Source organism: Platalea leucorodia (assembly GCF_965183815.1).
Source record: "Platalea leucorodia genome assembly, chromosome: 4".
In the NCBI taxonomy this organism is placed as follows: Eukaryota; Metazoa; Chordata; class Aves; order Pelecaniformes; family Threskiornithidae; genus Platalea; species Platalea leucorodia.
In genome coordinates this window covers 115,765,620-115,787,485 of record NC_138826.1, presented here as the reverse complement: position 1 = coordinate 115,787,485, position 21,866 = coordinate 115,765,620, and the positions used below count along the sequence as shown (strand labels likewise).

At 36.4% G+C, this 21,866-nt stretch overlaps 1 protein-coding gene across 2 annotated transcripts in view; it reads right to left on the bottom strand.

Moving 5' to 3' along the window:
* The window catches only part of GNAI1 (G protein subunit alpha i1), a 38,315-nt gene that overhangs the window by 4,255 nt on the left and 12,194 nt on the right, over positions 1-21,866 (bottom strand). For both annotated transcript variants that reach the window (XM_082309546.1, XM_082309547.1), the window contains exons 2-6: positions 12,480-12,522; positions 12,261-12,402; positions 8,088-8,245; positions 6,164-6,292; positions 213-342 (exon numbers count right to left, since the gene is read on the bottom strand). In XM_082309546.1, coding sequence (XP_082165672.1) covers positions 213-342; positions 6,164-6,292; positions 8,088-8,245; positions 12,261-12,402; positions 12,480-12,522 — 602 coding nt within the window. The remainder of the gene's footprint in view (positions 1-212; positions 343-6,163; positions 6,293-8,087; positions 8,246-12,260; positions 12,403-12,479; positions 12,523-21,866) is intronic.

Below are 21,866 nucleotides of genomic sequence, written 5' to 3'. Positions count from 1 at the left end.
ATACTTGTCTCATAGTATTCCTTCTGAGAAGAACAAAATACATTGAAACCTGAAAGCATGAATTCTATCACCATTTCTCTGAGACCTTTTACACAAACCCCATACATCTTATAAAGCAGTAATACTCTACAAGATGGATTTATAACTTTCCTTTCAAACTTATTTAGTTCCTATCCAACAGCTATTCCTTTCGTCAACGTTAAGGTACTTGCCATTTCCTCATCTTCAGCCAAGACCAAGTCATAATCACTTAACGCCACACAGAAAATAATTGCTGTAACACCCTCAAAACAATGAATCCACTTCTTCCGCTCTGATCTTTGGCCTCCAACATCAAACATTCTGCAAAACAGAAGCGCAAAGCAGGGAATGAACTTTGGAAATTCTAGCTTTCTGAATGTTAACCAATAAAATCTGAAAGTATCAGCTGTGTAAGTCTGATCACAAAATTTTAAAAAAGGCATAAAAATCTGCAACATTTATTACTATTTAATGTCTCAGTATAAAAAAAAAATTTAATAAAGCCTTAAAAGCCTTCCTATACAACATTTTACAAAATGTGAGAAAGTGTGAGATGAAAGCTAAACAAAACATTTACAATACTATTTCATTAACAAAGTTAATTGTCATCTATGAAAAATAAAAATACAGAGTTAGCTTTACTAAATGTAAACTAGATGGAAGTGTTATTCAACCTTTAGTCCAAATGAATAAAAAAGTCTAAAATAATAAAAGGTATTGATCAACAAGGTACGATTCTTTAAGAGCAGAGCTATGTCTGTTTTAATACTTGGAAATAATGCAGTGCTAAGGAAGCTGGATACAAGTAACAGTGACTTTATTGTTGTTGGTTTAGTATTTTGAATATAAATATATAAAATCTAATTTTCACTTTTTCAAATTTAATCTGGAATCTCTAAATCCTGATGAGTTTCAGCTCCTCTCTCTCCTAAACCAAATTGCAACTTGATCCATTTTTCAACTGTCCATGTTTAAATGGGATTTTTTTTTTTAAGAGACACTGAAATTATTTTCAAAATTCTCTTAAAAGACAATAAACATTACATAAGAACAATCATTTTCACTCTAATAACTGCATTTTTTGGAAATGCAGTTAAGTGCGAAAACTGAGCTATAAAGGTAAGTCTTGTTTCTTTTGAATTCATAGCTTAGCAGAAATAGAGCAATAGGAAAAGACCACATTCCAGAACTTAACAGCAGAGGATCAGCAAATTAGCACGATGTGAATGGATTTGCTTTTCTCTGCTATCTAAATGCTTTAAATGGCCATTTACTAGCTACTACGGGTTACAGCCACCCTGAAAGACAGAACTTTCATTAGACATCATTGGGGGCGGGGGAGGTGTGTGACGACACACACAGGACACCCAACACCAAGAAAAAAATTAAATGAAAAGCAGACCAACAGTGGTATCCTGAAATTAAGTGATATATACATCGTAGGATCTGCTCAAAGAGAGAAAACACAGACTTTTCCCACCTATCTCTTTCCTATCACAGAAAAAGTAGTCTGTGGTCTCAAATTCTTGAGATGACTTACAGCTTCAAAACAATGCAAATATGTTACATTTTACTTTCCTTGCTATGTTAGCCAATATTCTATCATGCAAAAATTTAATTTTTCCCTCTGACTTTTGTCTTCAGGGCTTTTCACAAGTAACTTTAACTTTTTTCTACGTTGTCACAAAAAAAAAAACAACTTAGAATTCAGTAGGTATAAAAATGTTCAAATGGGAGGAGGAAGAGAGAAGAGAAAGAAGAGAGGGCAGACCAGTTCCTACATCTCGATCCTCTTTGCTGTAAGTAGTAGAATGACCAACTCTATCATGAAAGCCTTATTTGGGTACGAACAGGAAGAGAAATCCAGACCAGAACAACAACAATTAAGATGCATAGTTAAAATTTTTTAGATATTTTAGATAATTTTTAAGATATTCCAGCATGGCCTAAAATCATTCAGAATTATATCAGGTTATCACACTGAGGGCTTTTGGTAGACAGTAGAGCATGTAAGGCTGAACAACAAGTCTCATTCTTTATAGGACAGAACAGAATACAAGACAGAAAAATTAACTGAGAAACTGAACAAGAAAATTGCTCCTTTTATTTTTTGTGGACACCAGCTTCTAATGAACATGAGAAATTAAATGCTTTATACTGATGGCAGTGCTGTAATATCAATCTGCATGGATCTCACCTAGTTCAGTAATATCTTATGGCACTGCTCAACGCAAAAATATTACTGAGAGACAACTTCCTGTATTAATAAAAAACTGTAGTAAAAAGTATTCTTTCAAAGAACAGCAAAAATATGTAAAGAAAATAGGTCTGCGCGAGAGGCATTGAATGATTTTGGCTTGTTCAGACTATGTTGCCAGCAGGTATCCTGGGAAGGGAGGGAAAATGCAGAAGACAACTTCTAGAACATAAAGAAGTGCAATTTCCAGTTTGTATTTGCAGATATTGATTTTAGCCAGAAATGTTTGCTTCAGTTCAGAATAGCCTCTCTGCCAGTGGTGTATTTCACCAGTGATGCTTGTCTCTTTTTGGGGTTCTCCTTCTAACAGTGCACCTAACAAACTCCCAGTTCTTTATGCAAACCATCTTTTCGCACTCAGCTTTGAAATTTTTATATAGTAAAATCTAGTGCTGGATGAAGTTTTGGCACCAGTTTCACAGTGAACACCTCAACAGCAAGTAATAAGAACCTGATGGATTGTTTTACATAATGAAGCTTCTTCTCCATATGATATCAGAACAGAGAAATACAGGCATACAGGAAAAACAACTTTGCCACACAAAATTCTTAAGAAAAGATAAGGCTGCAAGTATCTTTCAGAAAAATTAGCTGTTCTGAACAGAATGGTCTTAAAGTTCATAAGCTTTCCATCTGCCCTGTTAGAAGTCATACTGAGGCCTGTTAGGTCACAGTCCCAAAAGACTGAAACACTCATAGAAGCTGCTTAATCTGCAGATAAATTTTAAAACGTTTTGAAAGAATGATTTACAGATTCCACCTTCCAACATGGGAGGGTGCACACGCAGGGTTGTGTGGAAGCCCATCTTTTAAGCACTTGCCTCAGGTGCTAAAATTCATAGTACTGTCCATGGTTTGACTACTCAAAAGAACCATATTTTGCTTATGCAAGGTAAGCCCGAGTTTACAGTGAACTAAAAAGAAATACAAGGCACTGCTGAAAGAATTGAAATTTGTAACAGCTGAATCTACACCCCTTACCTAAAGAATGAAGGTATTAGAGAAATGCTTTAATCATTTTCCATTACTTAAAGAAAGCAGACTTCTCAATGAGATTACAAGGTGACTATGCCACATTAAGACAAATTAGTTTAATGTTTTATATTTAGTGCAGTGAAGACACTTCTCCAGTCATCACTCTACTAAGCTATGTTACTTAGCTATATTTAATTGGTAGCTTTCGGAATGGTTTATCTGCAATTGTGCAAACTTCAGGACTTACGCAAGGTCCTTTCATTATCACAATATGTTTTTGAATGCTAGTGTTGCCAGATTTGCTATGTTCTGCTTCTTTCAGACCATTTAAGCAAAGAACGTGATTCCAGTAGCCATACAAAATGTGACATGGTCCAAAATGACACCAGATGTTTATTATGATTGCTTTCACTTCTTTTTTTAAGGTTAAACAAGTTGTTCATTCCAGTCCTCAGCCTTGTGAAAGACTCTGAATTTGACAAATATTTTTTTGAGGCAGGATAAGTGTTTACAAAAATATGATACATACTTGGAAAGTCTCACATATTACACACTTACTAAAGGAGATGAATTTTTTATTATCCCCCTTTCCTGTTTTCCCTGGGCTGTAAGATTGCAGGGGAACAGGTAGATAAAAAAACCTACCGATGTAATATTAGTGTACTACATGATTAGATAAATTGCACTAGAAGGGATTCAATTACAATTGTTATTTTTAGAAATCTTCAAGTGTTCTGAGTTGCTAAATTTTTATTTAAAAAACCACAGTAAAAATAAGTAGAGAAGGAAACAAATTAGACAAAAAGCAAAGACCCTTGCCTTTCTGATCAAAAACTGACAGAAATATCATAACCTCTAACGAGGTCTTCTACCTGGGTATGCTATTGTGAAAGTCACAATACTCATTGCCCATTTAATGTTCTACAATGGAATAATGCCATTTTAAAAACATTTTAAGATTACTCCTGTTAGAATTTAAAAATGAAAAAAAGGATTCCTTAGAAGTGTTCCTTACCTTCAGAAATATCTTTGAGGGGAAGTCTCTGGATATCACCCTATATAAATGCAAGTCAGCCACCTGCTCCTACTTAGTTCTCAAATAATTAGTGATAGCTGTACCCACAGGAAGATATTTCATACTTGCATACCTTAATAATTAATATCTTAAATTTTAGTCATTACTTCTGTCAATTCTAATGCTAATGTTTTATAATTCTGTACTAAAACCTGAATTTCCATAATAATTTGTTAAATTATCAGAAGAACATTTCTACAAAATATGGTGTTCTTTGAAGACAAAAGCAGTAAATAATCAGACTCAACTTCTGAAACAGTCTATAGAAAGAGGATGAAGATGACTTGCTATTTGCATTTTAGATTGAATCAATAATCAAAGCTATGCTAAGCGCTTCACAGAGAAGGCTGAAATGAGGCTCAACCTCAAAGAATCTAAACACACAGAGAAAAATAGGAAAGAAAAGATAATTTAAAAAAAATGAAGTACACAATATTGCACAGCTAGTCATGTTTATGTACCCTCACCTTGGTATAAATCAAGCCTTTTATGCCTTTAGTTCATCTTAAAAGTTCTTTTCAATGTTATGTAAGACTATACTTCTTCAAGCCCTTCCAATAACTCATTAAGCCTAGCTCCTAAGGCAGCTAAAATTTAAACACCTGCTGTACAGGTGTTTAAATATACAACATTACAGCTAAATACTTCCAAAGGCCTGTCTTAAAGTTACACATTTTATAGAATTGTAATCATACAGTCCTTATAACGGACTCTATAGGACTCTAACCATATGGTCCCTATAACAGTCCTAATAATCAGTACAGACTGGAAGTAGCTACCTGCATACAAATTCATTAAGAGTGTAGAAGAATTTAAACCCATCTACGATAGGGAACTGAACAAGAAACATTAGAAACTGAGTGAGAAAATGGATAGCTCCTCAGAATACTGAAGGCCTCTCTTGAGGGTTGGCTAAGGACTACTCTCCTTAGGTTTGCAAGAGATTCATTCCCATTTACCAGCTATTATTTTATGGATGAATACGCATTTTGCATACTTAAACCCCAAAACAAAGAAACAAAATATATTTCCAAAGTACTGATGGCCCTGAAGCATCCGTATTACAGTACTTGCTATGCATTTGCATAAAAAAAATATATTTTCCATGAAGATACTAAACAAATATATTGTATAAACATGCTGACAACAATCTCTGCACAATCTAAATGCAGATGCAATGTGAGTTTTACTAAGCTTTCTTATTCTTCCTGATCAGTAGGAGGTAGAGTATTATTACATTTATACTATCCTGTGCTTTCATCATGAACGTCTTTGGGTATAAAATGTTCAGAATATTAACTTTTTTTTGTAAATCCCACACCACAGGAAACCAGTCACATTCTTTCATCACTAAAGAAAGTACTACCTTAAAGTACAACACATATTTCAATTCAGTTCTTCAGGAAAATGGATTTACTCTTTCATACAACACTAGCAAACATTTATAAGCCTCCAGCTCTCCAACTGAATTTAAAGGGAAGAATCTGAGAGAGTAACAGTGATTTAACATGACAAAAAATGGAATATTTTGATATTTAATTTACATATAAAATATCTTTACAAAACGCTTCCAATAAACCCAAAGCATTTATTACTTAATATCTGCATATTTATTCTGAGTTATTACAGGAGTTCCAACGACTCCCACATCCCTTCAGAAAATTGAGCCAAGTGTGAGGAATTTTTTTCAGAAAAAAGCCGGGGGGTGGTGGTGGGGGGTGGGGTGTCAAAGTTGTGGTTACACAAATTTGTTAAATTACATCATCGAAAGTCCATCTTCTAGAACTTTACAGAAACTGTAACAGACAGATGAACATGCAGCATGATTTACATACTTAAAATGAAGATCTTTGAAAGTAAAGTGAGTTTCCACTATTCCTGTAGTTTTCACTCTAGTCCTGAGAACGTCCTGTTGGGTTGGAATGTAGCTGGTTTGTGCTATCCTGTCCAAGTCATTCAAGTAACTGAAGGTAAAAATAAATACTGCTTTCAGTTATTCATAAAATAGTAACAAGATAATTACAAAGAATTACAGAAGTTCTAGGTCCATTCATTATACTGTGCCTGGCTTTTATAAAGTAGCTTTCTCTGAGATAAGACAAAAAACAAGACACATTATTCCCCTCAATTTTCCAAGGTTTTTTGAAATATACTGTAGAGACACAAAGACGTTTCATCCTAGAAGAAAGAAAACTTATGCAATTGACTTCACTACAAAGAATTCTTCTTTTGAAATCCCAAAATGCAAATATGGTTCCACATACACCAATGTTATTTGCACTAACTAGAAGAACACCTTCATCTTTGTAACCTACTGAACTACATACAAGTTACTTTGAACTATAACCAAAGCCCAAAATTACCCTGGATTTGATAATAGGTATGAAAAGAACAACTTGGTGTTTTGGCCAGAATTAATGTGTTTAAGAAAATGCTTAATACATAACAATTAACTTTTTATTGAGAATTTCTAATTGCACACATTATTTACAATAGCATACTTTCATTGCCAAAATTCTTGCGATGCAGGCCAAGAAGCCCAGCATTTCTAAAAAACATACAAATCTTATTTGTGCTTTTCCCATAGTGAAAAGGGAAGGCATTATGTTCTTCTTTCAGTGTAACCAGAAGTTAGCAATTTTAAGGATAAAATTGTATGGCTATAAGAACAGTTTTCATATGAAATTGGCGGCAGAGGTATCTAAAACAACAAAATAGAACAGAGGAGGCTACCAGAAGAAAGTAAGTGATCCTCCAAAGGAAGTGCTCCATATTGAAGAAAGTTTATGCAAGTCTTAAGTCAAGACATCTGTCATTGTGAGCGCAGCTTGTTGCCATCTACCCTCTGTACCCTTAGAACAACTTTAGCAAACAAGTAACAATCCTGCTGAAATTATCAGTGTTATTTCAGTACAATTTGATCACATTTCTATTCATTCAGCATGCCTGTAATTACAGTACTCGAGCTGTAATCTTCTCAATTACCTCACCTGCATGTTTTTTATTTAGGTACAGTTATTCTAAAGAACAGAAGTACCCTATCTTAAGGAAAGTGAAAACCAACTTCAAACACTACAAATTAATTCAGAATGATAAAGCTTTAAAAAATTTCCCTATATGGCCAGCATCACTGCTATGCCATTCTTTACCATCTTACCCCTCCCTTGATGGACTCTTTTCCTTGACTGACTGACTTGCTGCCATCACATCTTATTTCTCACACCCTTGATTCCTTACTATTTTATTTCTTTAATTAAGTACCCTAACATAGAAGACATCCTGATTGTTACCTGCTCAACACATTTCTAACAGAGACCGTTAATTAACAATGAAAATACAGCAGTGTTGAACCATAGGAGAAACTCTTATCACGAACATGAAAGTAGTATCCTTGGTAATACAGATTCACATCACGTAATCAAGTTTCCTGGACATGTTAGATACTGAACAGGTACTTGAGTCATGTTTTTGTAATAAAAATGTTATTAAAGCACCCTAAAGCAATTTTTGTCTTCCTCAAGAGAATGAAACAACTGGTCAAAACATGACTGAATTTCCTAATTATACCACACCTCTTCCTTTCCAACCTTGAAGCCTAGTTGGAGCATTTTGACCCAAGTAGACAATATCTTTGTCCAGATACTGCTAAATTTTCCACCTACATGGGAGCAGAATTCCTCAAAAGATGATCCTTTTCTTATATTCCTTTAGCTATTACTTAAAAAACAAAGAGAATCTTGTTTGTCACATAGTACTTACTAGGCAGCAGAGTCATTCAGCTGGTATTCTCTAGATCTGTTGAAACAAGCTTGAACTCCACTGTCTTTCCACAGTCTCTTGATAACTCCTGCAAGCTCTGCAGTCATAAATCCTTCTTCTGCTGCTCCAGCTAACACAAAGAGTTGACGAGCATCATCCTTTAGGATGTAACCAGAAAGTGGAGAGACAAACATTGAGAAATACAACAGAAGTATAATAAGAACTATATTCAGCAAATGAGTTACTGTCTTAACCTGGCAAACATGAATGTAACCAAACAAAAAAATGTGAAGGAAAACGATTGGTTTTAGTGTTTTGCATGGGATATTAATTCCCACATTTTTCAACAACAGAAAAAGACTAGTAAACCAAATTTCTCATAAGCTGATAAAGCTTCTTCTGGTCTGTTTATAACTTGAACTAAGCTTCTATAAACAGTAGTAGTAACATAATTTTGTGCTCAAGTCTAAAGTTAACCTTATTTGCCTATCAAATACCACAAACTGAACAGAATGGTTACAATGCATACTAGAACCTTCAGAAATGATGATGTATGTTGATTGACTCAAGAAAACACATTAATCGCTTAAGCTTCAAAAAACAACTTTGTTCGAAAGTGACAAATGATCATTTCTTCCCCAATCATGCATCAGGAAATAGAAAAATACTTCTTAAAACCTTTCCAGATAAATCAGTTACAAATATCCATTACCTTAATTATTCTATAGAGACCAAGATTTCTTGGTAATGCAATATCAAGCAAACATCAAGATTTCTAAGAGATCAAATGTTGGATTTTAAGACTATATATAATGACTGCCTTTGAGAGTGAGGCTAATGCAGTACAGGATGTCAATCCACCAGTCTCCTTTAACAGAATTTCACCAGTTGGCTACGTTTATCCAATTTTTACTGAGGAAAGAAACTTAAAAATGTTAGACCTGTAAGGCATTGGAAAAAGAATTTAGCAGCTGGGTAGAGGAAAGAGATCCTCCTGTGGGTAGCTGCTTGACCTTGGTTATTAGCTGTATGTGATCTAATGCCAAGTTATGTCAGCCAGAAAAATCAGCATACTTGTGGCTTGTAACTACTACCCACAGCATGTACTGTTTGTCCAATAATTAAGAGAACAGATGATACTGGAAAGGAGGAAGTATAAAAGAGACTTAGGCACATCAGCTGGGAACTGAAAGTCTTTCAAGAAAGAAGAGGATTAAAAAAAGCAACATATAAGGTTATTCTCACAAAACAGTAATAAAATACAGATGCAAATCTGTAGAAAAATCCGGTTCTGTCACCTTTCCTGTTCAAACAATAAGCTGTGAAAAAAAAAAAAAATCAGGATAAGCACAGAAAGCAGTGATTGTTCTAAAGATATTGTCCATTGCAGACTTAAATAATCAAAGATTATGACAGCTAACAGGGACACTGTTTATAGATGGATTGAGTAATACTGATATTCACAGCTTGAAAACATAAAGCTTGCAGTTCAGTCAACTCAAGGCAAACTTGAAGAGATTTATATATATCTATATGTAGACATAGGAACAACAGGTTTCTGATGTATAGTTCAAAAAGTCTTTTGAAAGCTAGAGTAGTTACAAATCTAAAAATGAACATTTTCAAACAAATTAACAGAATACCGATTACTGTACATACACAGGATAAACTGTGGACATCTAGTAAAATTTCAATGCGCTAATAATTACATTAAAAAAACAGATCAGTAAAGATCAAAGGATTGGATAGTCAGATCCCACGAACTGTAGTTTTAGCAATATGCCTGCATAAAAGAAATCTGAATGATAATTCTGGTCTTGAATATTGTTTGTGGATGCAAATGTCAAGGACCCACAACTCATAGAAGCAGCAGATCTTGAAGAAAGGCCAATACATTAAGACACATGATGGAAACAGCTTAGAAACTGACAATCAATTTTGTCATAAATGACCACGCCATTTTATACCTAACATGGTCTGACTTTCAAACATACAAAATTTACTGTTTCAAATAGCTCTAATCCCTACAGGTTCTAATGGGGGAGAAGGGAAAGGGGAGGTGGAACAAGAGATTCAATTTTAGCTTTTTAAAAGCCCAAACATTAAAAGTGGTCTCTGTTACCCTCATACTCCCTTTTCTAAGGATGGCAAGTACTACAGATACCACAAGTGAGGTAGTATGCAATGATCAAGTCCTATTTTCATTATTAACCAATGCTAGATATTTTCCTTTAATTTTACTGGAATGAGTCAGCTTCCTCTCTAGGTGTCACTATTTTTACACCAGATTTCATATATGAGATAATGTAAAGAAACTAATTTAACCATCCCTCTAGCTAATTACAACAAATCTCACATTCAGAAAGTGGTCCATAGTCCTTTAAAGCATATTCACTAAATGTCTCTCAAAACATAGTTTCTACTTTAGTACTGAAACATCCTGTAGGACAAAGGAAGACACACCAGTCTTGAGACTGACCATTACTGAAGCTGCTGGTGTAATCTGTGCTCCCTTGATTCAATAGCTTTAAAAAAGAAAACAATCAACTCACTGCTTTACCATTAGTCTTATGACAGAAATATATGATTTTCCAAACAAACTTATCCCATTTAGAGTAAAACCCTCAGAAATTCCCCTCAGAAATTTAAGGAAGAGTCGGAATGTAACAGTTTTGATCAGGAGTTACAATTTTTGAGCTTTTTTTTTTTTCCCCAAAACCCAACAAAATTACAACGAAATAGAATAAAATTAAAAAGGTTATAATCAAGGAGTAACCATACTTTTGTTTTTAAAGTGAGACTGATGTATAACACAAGCTCTGAATTCCTTTTTCAATTTCTGACTTTACAATTGGCAAAAATCTAGTACTGATGTTCCATAGCAGTGTTGCTCTGAAAAAATAACTTGGACCACAAAGACCTGCCTAAGTGCAAAGGGATGGACAGCTATTTTAAGATTATCCCTCACAAAAGTTTGCCTCATCATTTATATAGCTCTCTGAAGCTAAGAAACTCAGATGACTTCAAATTGATATCATATATAAAATAGCCCTCAAAATCTTCTTGTTAGTCATTTTATCTGCTAACACCTAAATGTACTCCTCCTCCGTTTTCTCTTACTATGTATTTAGTAACATGTGTCTACCATCTGCCTCTTTCCAACATTAACTGCCAGACTCCAGAGAGGACTCCATTGCACAAATACTGAACTAACATGCAACAACATACTGTTGCTGCCCTGGAAAACTTTGGTCTTAAGAGAAGACAACAGCAAACATAAGAACACAGAAAGGAATAACCAATGAAAATGAGCTTTTACTACCTATGCTTACAACTGAAGAAGTTTCAGGTAGAATTAACATATGTACATAAAATAATGACTATCAAAGAGCAAAATGAAAATTAACTAATAATTCATGACTGCCAATCAGATTTAGACTTCAAATACAACTTTATGACCCACTTTATGTAATCTTATGAACATTTGTCTTCCTTATGACAACCATACATAATGCATTTCACAAGGTCACTGAAGGTATACTCTCTAATACTTATAAATTGCTTTTTAAGTAATAAGATCTTGAACACAAGACTTTGTCATGAATGAAGAATTTACATACTGTTTCTTATTTTTGAAGACACACACACACACACCCCCCAAACTGTAATTCAACCTTAACATGATGGAAAGAACTTAATTATGACAAAATATCCCTCTGACTACCTTACATACTTATTTCAATACATGAAATCAGTCCAGAGGCTGGAAATGTTTTAGGCACCGCTGTGCCAATGACCTAATAGAGAAGTGCAACAGTAGCTAGATGCCTACCTATTTAAGCTGTGTTCCATTTTTTAAGGAATGTGAAGATGTCTAACTTAATGACTTACAGAACACAACAGCCCACAAGTCCATACAAAAGAAGAGACATGACTGCATAGTTTAATGTTTTTCAAAAACTCCCTAAGACTCAGATGTTTAGTTCCCTCTGATTACTCTCTAGGTCACCTTGCCATGTAAAGACCAATGACATTTAGTTTTCAATCAAACTTTGTATCCTACAAAGAAGAGTTTTGGATATTAAGAGATTTTTTCAGGAAATAGTAACGGACAAAAATTGAGAATTAATAGATATTTCAGCTGTCTTTCTGTGTGTGTACTTCAATACTCACAGCCCTGGTTGGATCACCAAAGTCTATCTTCAACCTCCCCATTGCTCTAATGATAGCAATAATGGACTGAATGGTGTTACTGTAGACAACAGCTTTGTACTGTTTACATTCTTCTTCTGAATAACCAGCTTCATGTATAATCCTATGGAAGGAAAAAAAAATAAATTCTCTATTCAAATAAAAAAATATTTCTCTGTCATATTGTTTCACTATACTTACTTCATTTGTTTGACAATTGTGCTTTTCCCTGATTCACCAGCTCCTGAAAAATAAATGTATGAAAATTCATTAGAGTAGACTTCTATTAATCTTTGAAAAGACATTTAGCTTCTACACTTCAAATATGTAACAAATATAAAAACCTTCAATAGTTAAAAGTACATTTGTTACAAATTATTTTTTAATATCAAAATGTAATTGTCTTGAGCTGGAATTTTCAAGATCAAGACATTTTAAGAACAAATCGTTCAGCTCTAAAAAGTCTTTGCTTCTCTTTTTACAGAAGTGAGCATAATCTTTACACAGTCTGCTGGTGTTTCTAATGCAAACAGATGATCAGTTGTTCAACTTCAAAGGGGACTGAAGCTCAGTTCCTCTAACTGCCTTTTTAATCAACACCTAACCAAAAAACTCCTTTATAAGTTCTTCACACAGTATTAATGGTGTTCAGTGATGCAAATGACCATCTTCAAACTCTTCAGGGTTCTAGTCCTTGCAACCACCTTTTGGCCATTGCAAGAATAAACCAACAGTTAGATTACTTTTTGTTGGAACAGACTGCATGAGGTTTGCCAGCCATGCTGATACCATTCTCAATGCTTAACGAATTAAAAAAAAAAAAGCATGCTATTTTAAAATATAAAGCTTACAAAAACAATTAGTACTGCTGTCAGCAGACAGGAGGGAAAAAAAAAAATGCAGTTTTTGCTGTGTCAACAACCTTAGTTTACCTTACCACCCCTTTCTTTAGTCTGCTTCTTTCTCTGAAAAAATTATGGAACTCTTAGAGCTGTGATCTAATCCCTTTAGACAGCACACTCCTGGTTTGTCTGTGACTTGTGCTGAATTCTCCTTCTTACATTTCCTCTTTCTCAATATGGTTTTGCAGAAGCGAGTATAATCTTCACACAATCTACAAGTGTTTCTAATGCAAACATCAGCAATTGTCCAATTCCAATAGAACCAAAGAAAACTCTCTTCGTTAGAGGAGGTCACTGTGACCATGGGAAGCCACTGATAAAGGCTGTATTTATTCATCTTCAAAAAAGGGCAAGGAGGGGAATCTGAGGCATTGTGAGACAGTGAGCCTCACCTTGATCCTCAGACTAACTATACAGCAAATACTCCTGGAAGTCATTTCCAGGCACGCATATGAAAAGAAGGTGACTGGGAATTGCCAGCATGGATTTACAAAGTGCAAACTGCACCTAACTTGATAACTTTTCGTGAGGAAACAGCTGGTTTTGGGGATGAAGGACACCAATGGATGTCATTCACTTTGACTCTAATAAGGTTTCCAATGCCACCTCCCATAGCATCCTTGCACCAAATTGGATAAATATCAACTTCAAGGTGCCTGAAAATCTGCCTAGACAGCCGGACTTGTGGTCAACAGTTTAAAATCTAACTGGAAGCCAGTTAGAAGAGGCAATTCTTCAGGAGATGATACTGGGCTAGTACAGTTTAACATCTTCATCAATGACCTGAAAGCCAGGACGGAATGCACCCACATCAAATCTGCAGCTGACATCAGCCTGAGAGGCCACAAAGTGGTCACCGTGTTGGAGAAGAGAGGTGCTACTCAGAGGGTTCTCAACAAGCTAGAGAACTGCTCTGACAGGAATGTCACGACAGTGAACAGAGACAAATGTGAAGTGCTGCAAGTGGCACAGAATAACCCATGCAACAACAAAGACTTGGGACTAACAGGTTACGGAACAACCTTGCAGAAAGCAACTGTGGGGATCAACAACCTGAAGAGTCAGCAGTGGCCCTTGTGGTGACGAAGGTCAACCAGATACCAGGCTGCTGCAATGGGTCTGGCTGGGATAGAGCTAACTTTCTTCATAGCAGCCCATATGGTTCTGTGCTTTGGATTTGCGGCTAAATCACTGAAGATAACACAGCAGTGTTTTTGCTATTGCTGAAAAGTGCATGCACTGCATCAAGGCTTTTTCTCTTTTCCACCCTGTCCCCACACCTAGCGAGTAAGCTGGGAGTGGACAAGAGGTTGAGAAAGGACATAGCTAGGACAACTGATCCAAGTTGACCAGAGGGATATTCCATATCATATGATGCCATGCTCAGCTGTAAAAGCTCAGGAAAGAAGGAGGAAGGGTGGACGTTTGTGGCTATGGTGTTTGTCTTAACCTTTCTTTGTCATAACCTTTGGAACACAGTTCATGGTGAAGGGTCTAGAGCACAAGTCTTATGAGGAGCAGCTGAGAAAACTGGGGTTGTTTAGCCTAGAGAAAAGGAGGCTAAGGGGAGACCTTATTGCTCTCTACAACTACCTGAAAGGAGGTTGTAGCAAGGTGGGGCTTGGTCTCTTCTGCCAAGTAACAAGTGATAGGGCAAGAGGAAATGGCCTCAAGTTGCGCCAGGGGACGTTTAGATTGGATATTAGGAAAAATTTAGTCACCAAAAGGGTAGTCAGGCACTGGACCAGGCTGCCCAGAGAAGTGGTGGAGTCCCCATCCCTGGAGGTATTTAAAAGACGGGTAGACATGGTGCTCGAGGACATGGTTTAGTGGTGGACTTGGCAGTGCTAGGTTAACGGTTGGACTCGATGACCTTAAATGATTCTATGATTCTTCCCACACAACCATTATGCATGCTCAGGTCCTCCTTTCCAGGATGTGGCCAAACATCTGCCGAGGGAGATGACAGTGATCAAGCAGCTGTGTGGGTGTTTGGGTTGACCCTGGCCAACAGCTACCACTGCTGCACTGGAAAAACTGCAGTCAAGTCAAAAGAAGCTGTTACTCCCAGCAGTCAGCATTCATGACACTGCCTCTGAGCACTGTGTACTGTTGCCTCCCTCAGTGCCCAGAAAATGAGATACTGATAAACTACACAAAAACCAGTAGAAGATCACTTAGTTGATTAGTGGGCTGGTGCACATGGCATACAAGGAAAAGCTAAGTGGAACTGGGCTTTTTAATCCTGGAAAGACTACTGGGGGCCAAGGGGGTGGTGAGGTGGGATGTGTGTCTAATTGCTGTCCTCTCCATGAAACCTACTTAAGACAGCTGAAGACAGAAGCAAACTTCTCAGAGGTACACAACAAAAAGATGTGAGGCAATCAAGAAGCTGCAGTACAGGCAGTTTCACAGAGATATAAGATGGGGCAAGGAACCTATCCCCATGGAAGAGGTTAAGCACTGGAACCAATTGCACATAGAGGAAGTAGAAACTCAGCCTTGGAGATCTTCAAGATTCAACTAGACAACGCTCTGAGCAACCTTATCTATTTTGATGTTAGCCTGGCTTTGAGCCAAGGGTTGAGCTAGATGACCTTTAGAGGTTTCTTTCAATTTAAAATATTATTTAATGTCAGTATAACAGAATATTTTTATACTTTGACTACTGTATAGTGATGCCTTTGGGATATCCCTCCTATTGAACCAAATACGTAGCTTCATGACAGGGTCAAGCCAATTTAAGACTGGCTGCCAAAAGTTGTCCCACCTCCTCCCCAGCATGCCTACTGAGGTCGCTAGACTTCCCTTCCTCCAACACACAGTAGAATGAGTGTTAGCACCACCAGGAGCTAGCGTGCTGCAGAATTAAGTAGCTAAGGAACAGAGTATGCCTGTCAACATCAATCTAAGATTGCTTAATGCCATCTTTAGCTAATATCCAAGTAAAAGACTTATTTTTTATAAATCTGCAAGTTTCTTTATAGAGTAGCAATAATTCTCAGACTCTGAGCTGCCATGGAAGTTCAATATCAGTATATTAATATAAACAGAAAACAGAGACATCAGTACAAAAGTAATTTGTTAGTGTGACACCTGAAGCATTTATAAACCAAATTAGCACTTAATCTGTAAATACCTAATTATGCACTTAAGCACAAATAAGTGACAAAAGTTTAAAGATTAGCTTTATTAATGAAATTACTATAATGTGCTTTTGGGTTAATATTTTTATTCAAACAATTTGAAGAAAGTATATACCCCTGCATTCAACAGCAATCTTGGAGATATTAAGAAATATTACTACAGCATTTAATTTACATAACCTTGTGAAGTGCTCTTTCTGTAAAAAATTTGTCACATTTGACTAATCGAGCAGGTCAGTGTCAGGGCTAGCCACAGTATCAAAATTTAATTATTTTGTAATACACTTTCTACTCAGTTTTTCCTGAGTCAGATACGTGTGTTCCTCTATGGTGTTAAAATTCACATGTACCAAATACCTCGTATTCTCATAAAAGCCCTCTCAGCAACATAACCACAAACACACATCATACATATGAAAAAAAATTAAGTAATTTATTACAGAGTACCTAACATCAACAGTGAGTTCCTGGAAGATGCATTCCCCTATTTTATTTAATGGAAAATAGAAACAGTTGTGTTTGGTTTCGGCTTTTTCTTTAACTGCATGCTAAAATGCCTGCAGCTTGCCTAATAATCTTTGCAAAGTATGTAAGAAAATTACACCTTACTCACTGTCCCATACTGAAAGGAGATTCATTATTTTTGCACTCCTGAATGCAGAGCTCAGCCAGGTTTTCTGATGGATGCATTTGTAAAATTTCCTCCTTTATCTCAGTGCGAATAAGTTGTCCATACAGCAAAATGAGAACTAAATCTGTTTTAGAAACTTTTAGACAGGAGCAAGCAGTATTAAATATTTCATGTGACAGCTGCATATAAAATGTCAGAGCTAGCTGTAGTGTCACAACCAAACCCTACCCAAATTTAGACAGACTTGATTGTATATTCCTTAATCATCTAGTAAAGGATGCTATTTATTGCCTACTACTTAAGTGTGATACTTGATTTCAGCTTCACTGTTGCCAATAATTTGAACAGTTTTATTGTCTCAGTTATTATTTATGTATAACATAAAAATAGTAATAAAAAGACATGGCAGTTCTGCTCAGACTAGAAAAACAGCAGTGTATCATTTCTGAATTTGAAAGAATGGTGGACATCTTTTGTTTGCTTAGTTTTAAATGAAAGTCTAAGCTAACTGTTAGGTCATCACTTTGACAAAAGGAAGTTTTAATAACTGATGAGTTTTTTCCTTCGTGTGCTCCTCACAAAAAAAAAAAAAAAAAGAGGGCAACACATCCTATGAAAATCCAATTTAAAGCATAGAATTTTAAAACTTTTATTCACATAGTTCAGTAGGAATACAACTTCAGCTAATACTCTTATTACACCTACTTGCCAGAAAGCAGGTAGGTCCTTATACTTCATTATACAGACTAAGTGTGGAAGCAAAGCATGTCCAACTTAATCAGCACAATTTAACACAGGAAACAGCAAAACCACGTTTTTCCCCATAGATTCTATTACAATCTGAAGGGTCTTCTGCCTCAAAGTCTAGTTCACATGTCAATACTTCCACAGCTAGTATTGATGCTACTCAAAGCAACTGTTTACCTGGATCCACCATGAGTTATGATAGCACTCAGTGAATTCATACCTAGCACATAAACCCAGGCCTATGACCAACCCCGCTGCACCATCCATGGCACAGTCAATCTGAAGCTCAGCTAAATAAGAAGGGCTAAATTTGTATTATATTTTTTCTTTCAAAGCCAACTTTCGACTTTGGAAATAGCGAGAAAAATCAAAGCATCTTCACGTTCCAAAAACCAACCAAAAAAACATTTAACAGATCAACCTTATGTATAGTGCTCTGAAGGAACTGAGTAGGGCTACCAAAGCTCAAATAAATTTAAGAAGCAGCTAAAGCAATATTTGATTCTCCAAGCTGCTATTTGGCCAGTTACACAAGAACTTACTAAAAGATATTAAAAAGACAGACTTGGTTGGACTTGATGATCTTAAGGGTCTTTTCCAACCTAAATGATTCTATGACCCACTACTATGAAATTGTAGCAAACAACTTTAGACAGACTCAATATTCTTTTACTTTCCAAATGGAGCAGGTCTGTGTTTAAAAAGAATTGAAATAAGTATTTTATAATGATTAAAAATAACAGATCAGCAAAAATGTTGCTTTAAACTACTCATAGTGCCTTGTGATTTATTATCCTACACCCTGCCTACAAGGCAGGCGTTCCAGAACTACAAATTTCTGGAACAAATGTTTTATGCACCCAGGCACAGAAACTGGTGTTTGGAAGTGCTGAGATCTTAATAGTAACATTTCTCACTTGTTAAGCATTTGCTAATTGCTTACTGAAGAAACTAATCAAATACCAAAATAAAAAGCAATGCAAACTTCAAGCTCACAGTATCCCTCTTTGGAGGAAACCAACTGTCAAGTACAACAAGTCTTAATAGCACAAATATACTCCTCACAACACTAACACAGAAAAAATTGTAGAGTAAATTTTAGGGAAAAAAACCCTAGTTTAAGAGAAGAATTAGATAAAAACTGATGAGTAGAATAGGGCTGGCTTTGAACCACGAACTAAATTGTACAAAGGAACAGAACCCACAAACAAGTAGAATAGTCTTGTATGTTGCCAGAAGAGAGTTCAAGTATGGACAACAGTAACTAATATAAAACCTTCAACAGATGCTTGTCAGCTTTTCAGACTGTAAAACAGGAGACTTGCACCAGATTAACTTAAACATAGAGACATATGCAAAATTTAAAATAAAACACACTGACTAGTAAATTGTTGGATTCACCTACCGTAAGGTCCTCTCCCCACAACTTTCCTTCTGTCAGATGTTAGTATTTCACAGTAGAAGGCACAAGATGAATGGTGCCTGTTCCTCAGCTGCCACTGGTCACAGCACAAGCTAAATGCCCAGTGATTTCTACTTTCTGCTACAGGGCCAGTAATGTCTTGCAAAAGCACATGGCAAGCAGATAGCTTGGAAGTATAATCTCTTAAATTTATCACCTCATGACATATTACCAGACATGAGACTTAAATTAGAATTCAAGCTGCTAATCATTGTTACTATATTCAAAATACATCAATGCTAGTACAAGAAACCCACAAACAGTGGAAACTTGTTGCTACACATCCACTAGACAGGTTGACAACTAAATGAAACATCGTCTGACGCCAGCACCCACACCGCTCTATCTCCCTGCAATTTTTTATTTTTTTTTTTTCTTGTGCCCCTACTCCCCCTTTTGGAAGCCACCCAGCAGTTATGCTTCTTATCTACCACCATCTTGTATTCTTCTAATTTTGGGGTGGCTGCTGCCACTGACAGAGTTTATGTTCCTTTTCCCCTTCCCAACTCTTTTCATATAGTCAACCAAAGGTTCACAATACTCATTACTTACAAGGTGGCATTAGTCTTGGAATTTCTGTAGCTACTGGAATTTGAACGTGCCAGGAAACTTTGAATGAGTTAAGAAAGAAGCTGTGTGAATAATATCTGGAAGAAAATATTTCAGTAACTTAGCCATGTAGTAATAGAGTGTGAATCCCAGATTACATCACTGGTTGAAACCACAGGAGTGACAGATTCTAAAATTATGACACTGACTCAGACAGAAGATCTGACATAATTCTCAAGGTTTCAGTAGCTGCATGCTGGCTTAGTTCTACAGAAGAAGCACCATTAAAACCTATAAGCCACTGTCGCTTTTGTAAATTCCCTAACAAATCAAGAATTAATTACAACTAATTATTTCTTTCCTAGGTCTCTGGTATTGCTCTTAGTAGATGCTTGAAATCAATAGTACACAACAAAATAGTCAATATATTATACATAAAACATCATTTAAGAAAACCGTTAATATAAAACGTTACCTCAAGAAGCAATCGCATATTAACTTACATTAGCATCCTGTGTGTTTATTCAGGCCTAGACCTCCAATAAACTGCTTTAAGTTTCTTAGATACCTAGGCTATTACTATAGTAAACACATAAGCAAGTGATAAAGACTGTATTAATTAGTTTAATATTGAAACAACAAAGAAAAAGCATGGGTTTATATTCAATATAACCTCTGGAACTCAATGAATTCTAAAAAATAAAGCTTATGGTGAAATGAGCAGAGCACACACTCCAATTTGCAAACCTGCAGGTAACTTTTATTCACAACTTCATCTTTAGAATATGAATTGAGTTTCCAGCTATTTCAAATTTTCTATTAGTGCTTAATATTTTTTATGACAAAGGTTTTATGAAATCTTCTTTTTGCTTAGAATTTGATGCATGTGATAAGCAGACACCTTAGCAGAAAATTTTTATGTGCAATTTTATGTACAACATACTTGAATGCATGCAGCTTTTGAATGCAAATTATACCTAGCTCTTCAAAATGGTTCTTATATTTATATTCCTCAACTGTTTCAAATGACTGGCTGTACAGCTACTGCTATACAGTAGGAACCCTTTTATCATTATGTGCATCACTTATACCATAACCATATTGTGGACTCATTCTCTCACTATAAAGGAGAGCACCAGTACAATCCCAAGTTTCAGAAACTCTGTGAAGCATTCAAAAGGAAATATGGTACCTTGGAATTGAATCTACTTTAAAAAGATGTATCTGTTGAGGACGTACAACAGATCTCTTAAAAAACAGTATCATTGCCTTACAGAGGGACAGTGCCATTGTATTTTAAAATCTGAAGCATTTTCTTCAATTAAGATATAGGCATAGCTTCCTTCGTGTGAGGTGCCAAACCCCGTAGGACCATGACAAGCTGAGACTCAAAGGTTTGAAAATAAACCTCTTAAGCCAGAAATTAAATAAGGGAATGGATGCACATTTAGAGATGAAGATCACACAGTAGTCATGCTTGCTGCCTGACAACTATATGCCACACCACCCGCGGCTAAGACATTTGTGGCTCCAGGTTTATCTAACATGTCAATGCTGACAGCAGCTTGGTGAGATTATCAGTTGACTACTTAAATGTATCCTTCGGCTGGGGCTGCACGGCTAGAAGGCGCGTCCCCTGGGTGGTGGATAGGGGATCCCTCTCTGGAGGGTGCACCAGATAAAATTGAAGAAGGTGCCGCGAACCAACGCAGCCTAAGGGAAGGCCACCCTGACAGAAAAACCACTGGCTCTCCAAGTCATGGGGGTTGGGCAGGAGGCCAACTACCTCCTCCCGGGGGAAAAAAAAAAAAAAAAAAAAAGAAAAAAAGAAGTTGCAGAAACGACGAGCATCAGAAATGGCGGGGATGGAGAAAATCGGTAACGAAGTGAGGAGGAGGAGATGGAGCTGGATCAGTCGTGTCCTGAGGGGGAAACCGACGGAAGACTGCGCTGTGGCCCTTGACTCCAGAGCACGCAGCAGCGGACCAATCGAAGTGGAAGAACGATGTTCGCTCCTTGTGTGCCTCCTGGCACTGGGAGAATTCAGATTCAGACTTAAATGTATCAAAGGCCAGCCTCCACACTACTATCCTCTAAAAGATTTGAGAATCTCCTCAAAATTCAAAGTGCAGAAACTTGTTAGTGTTTCTA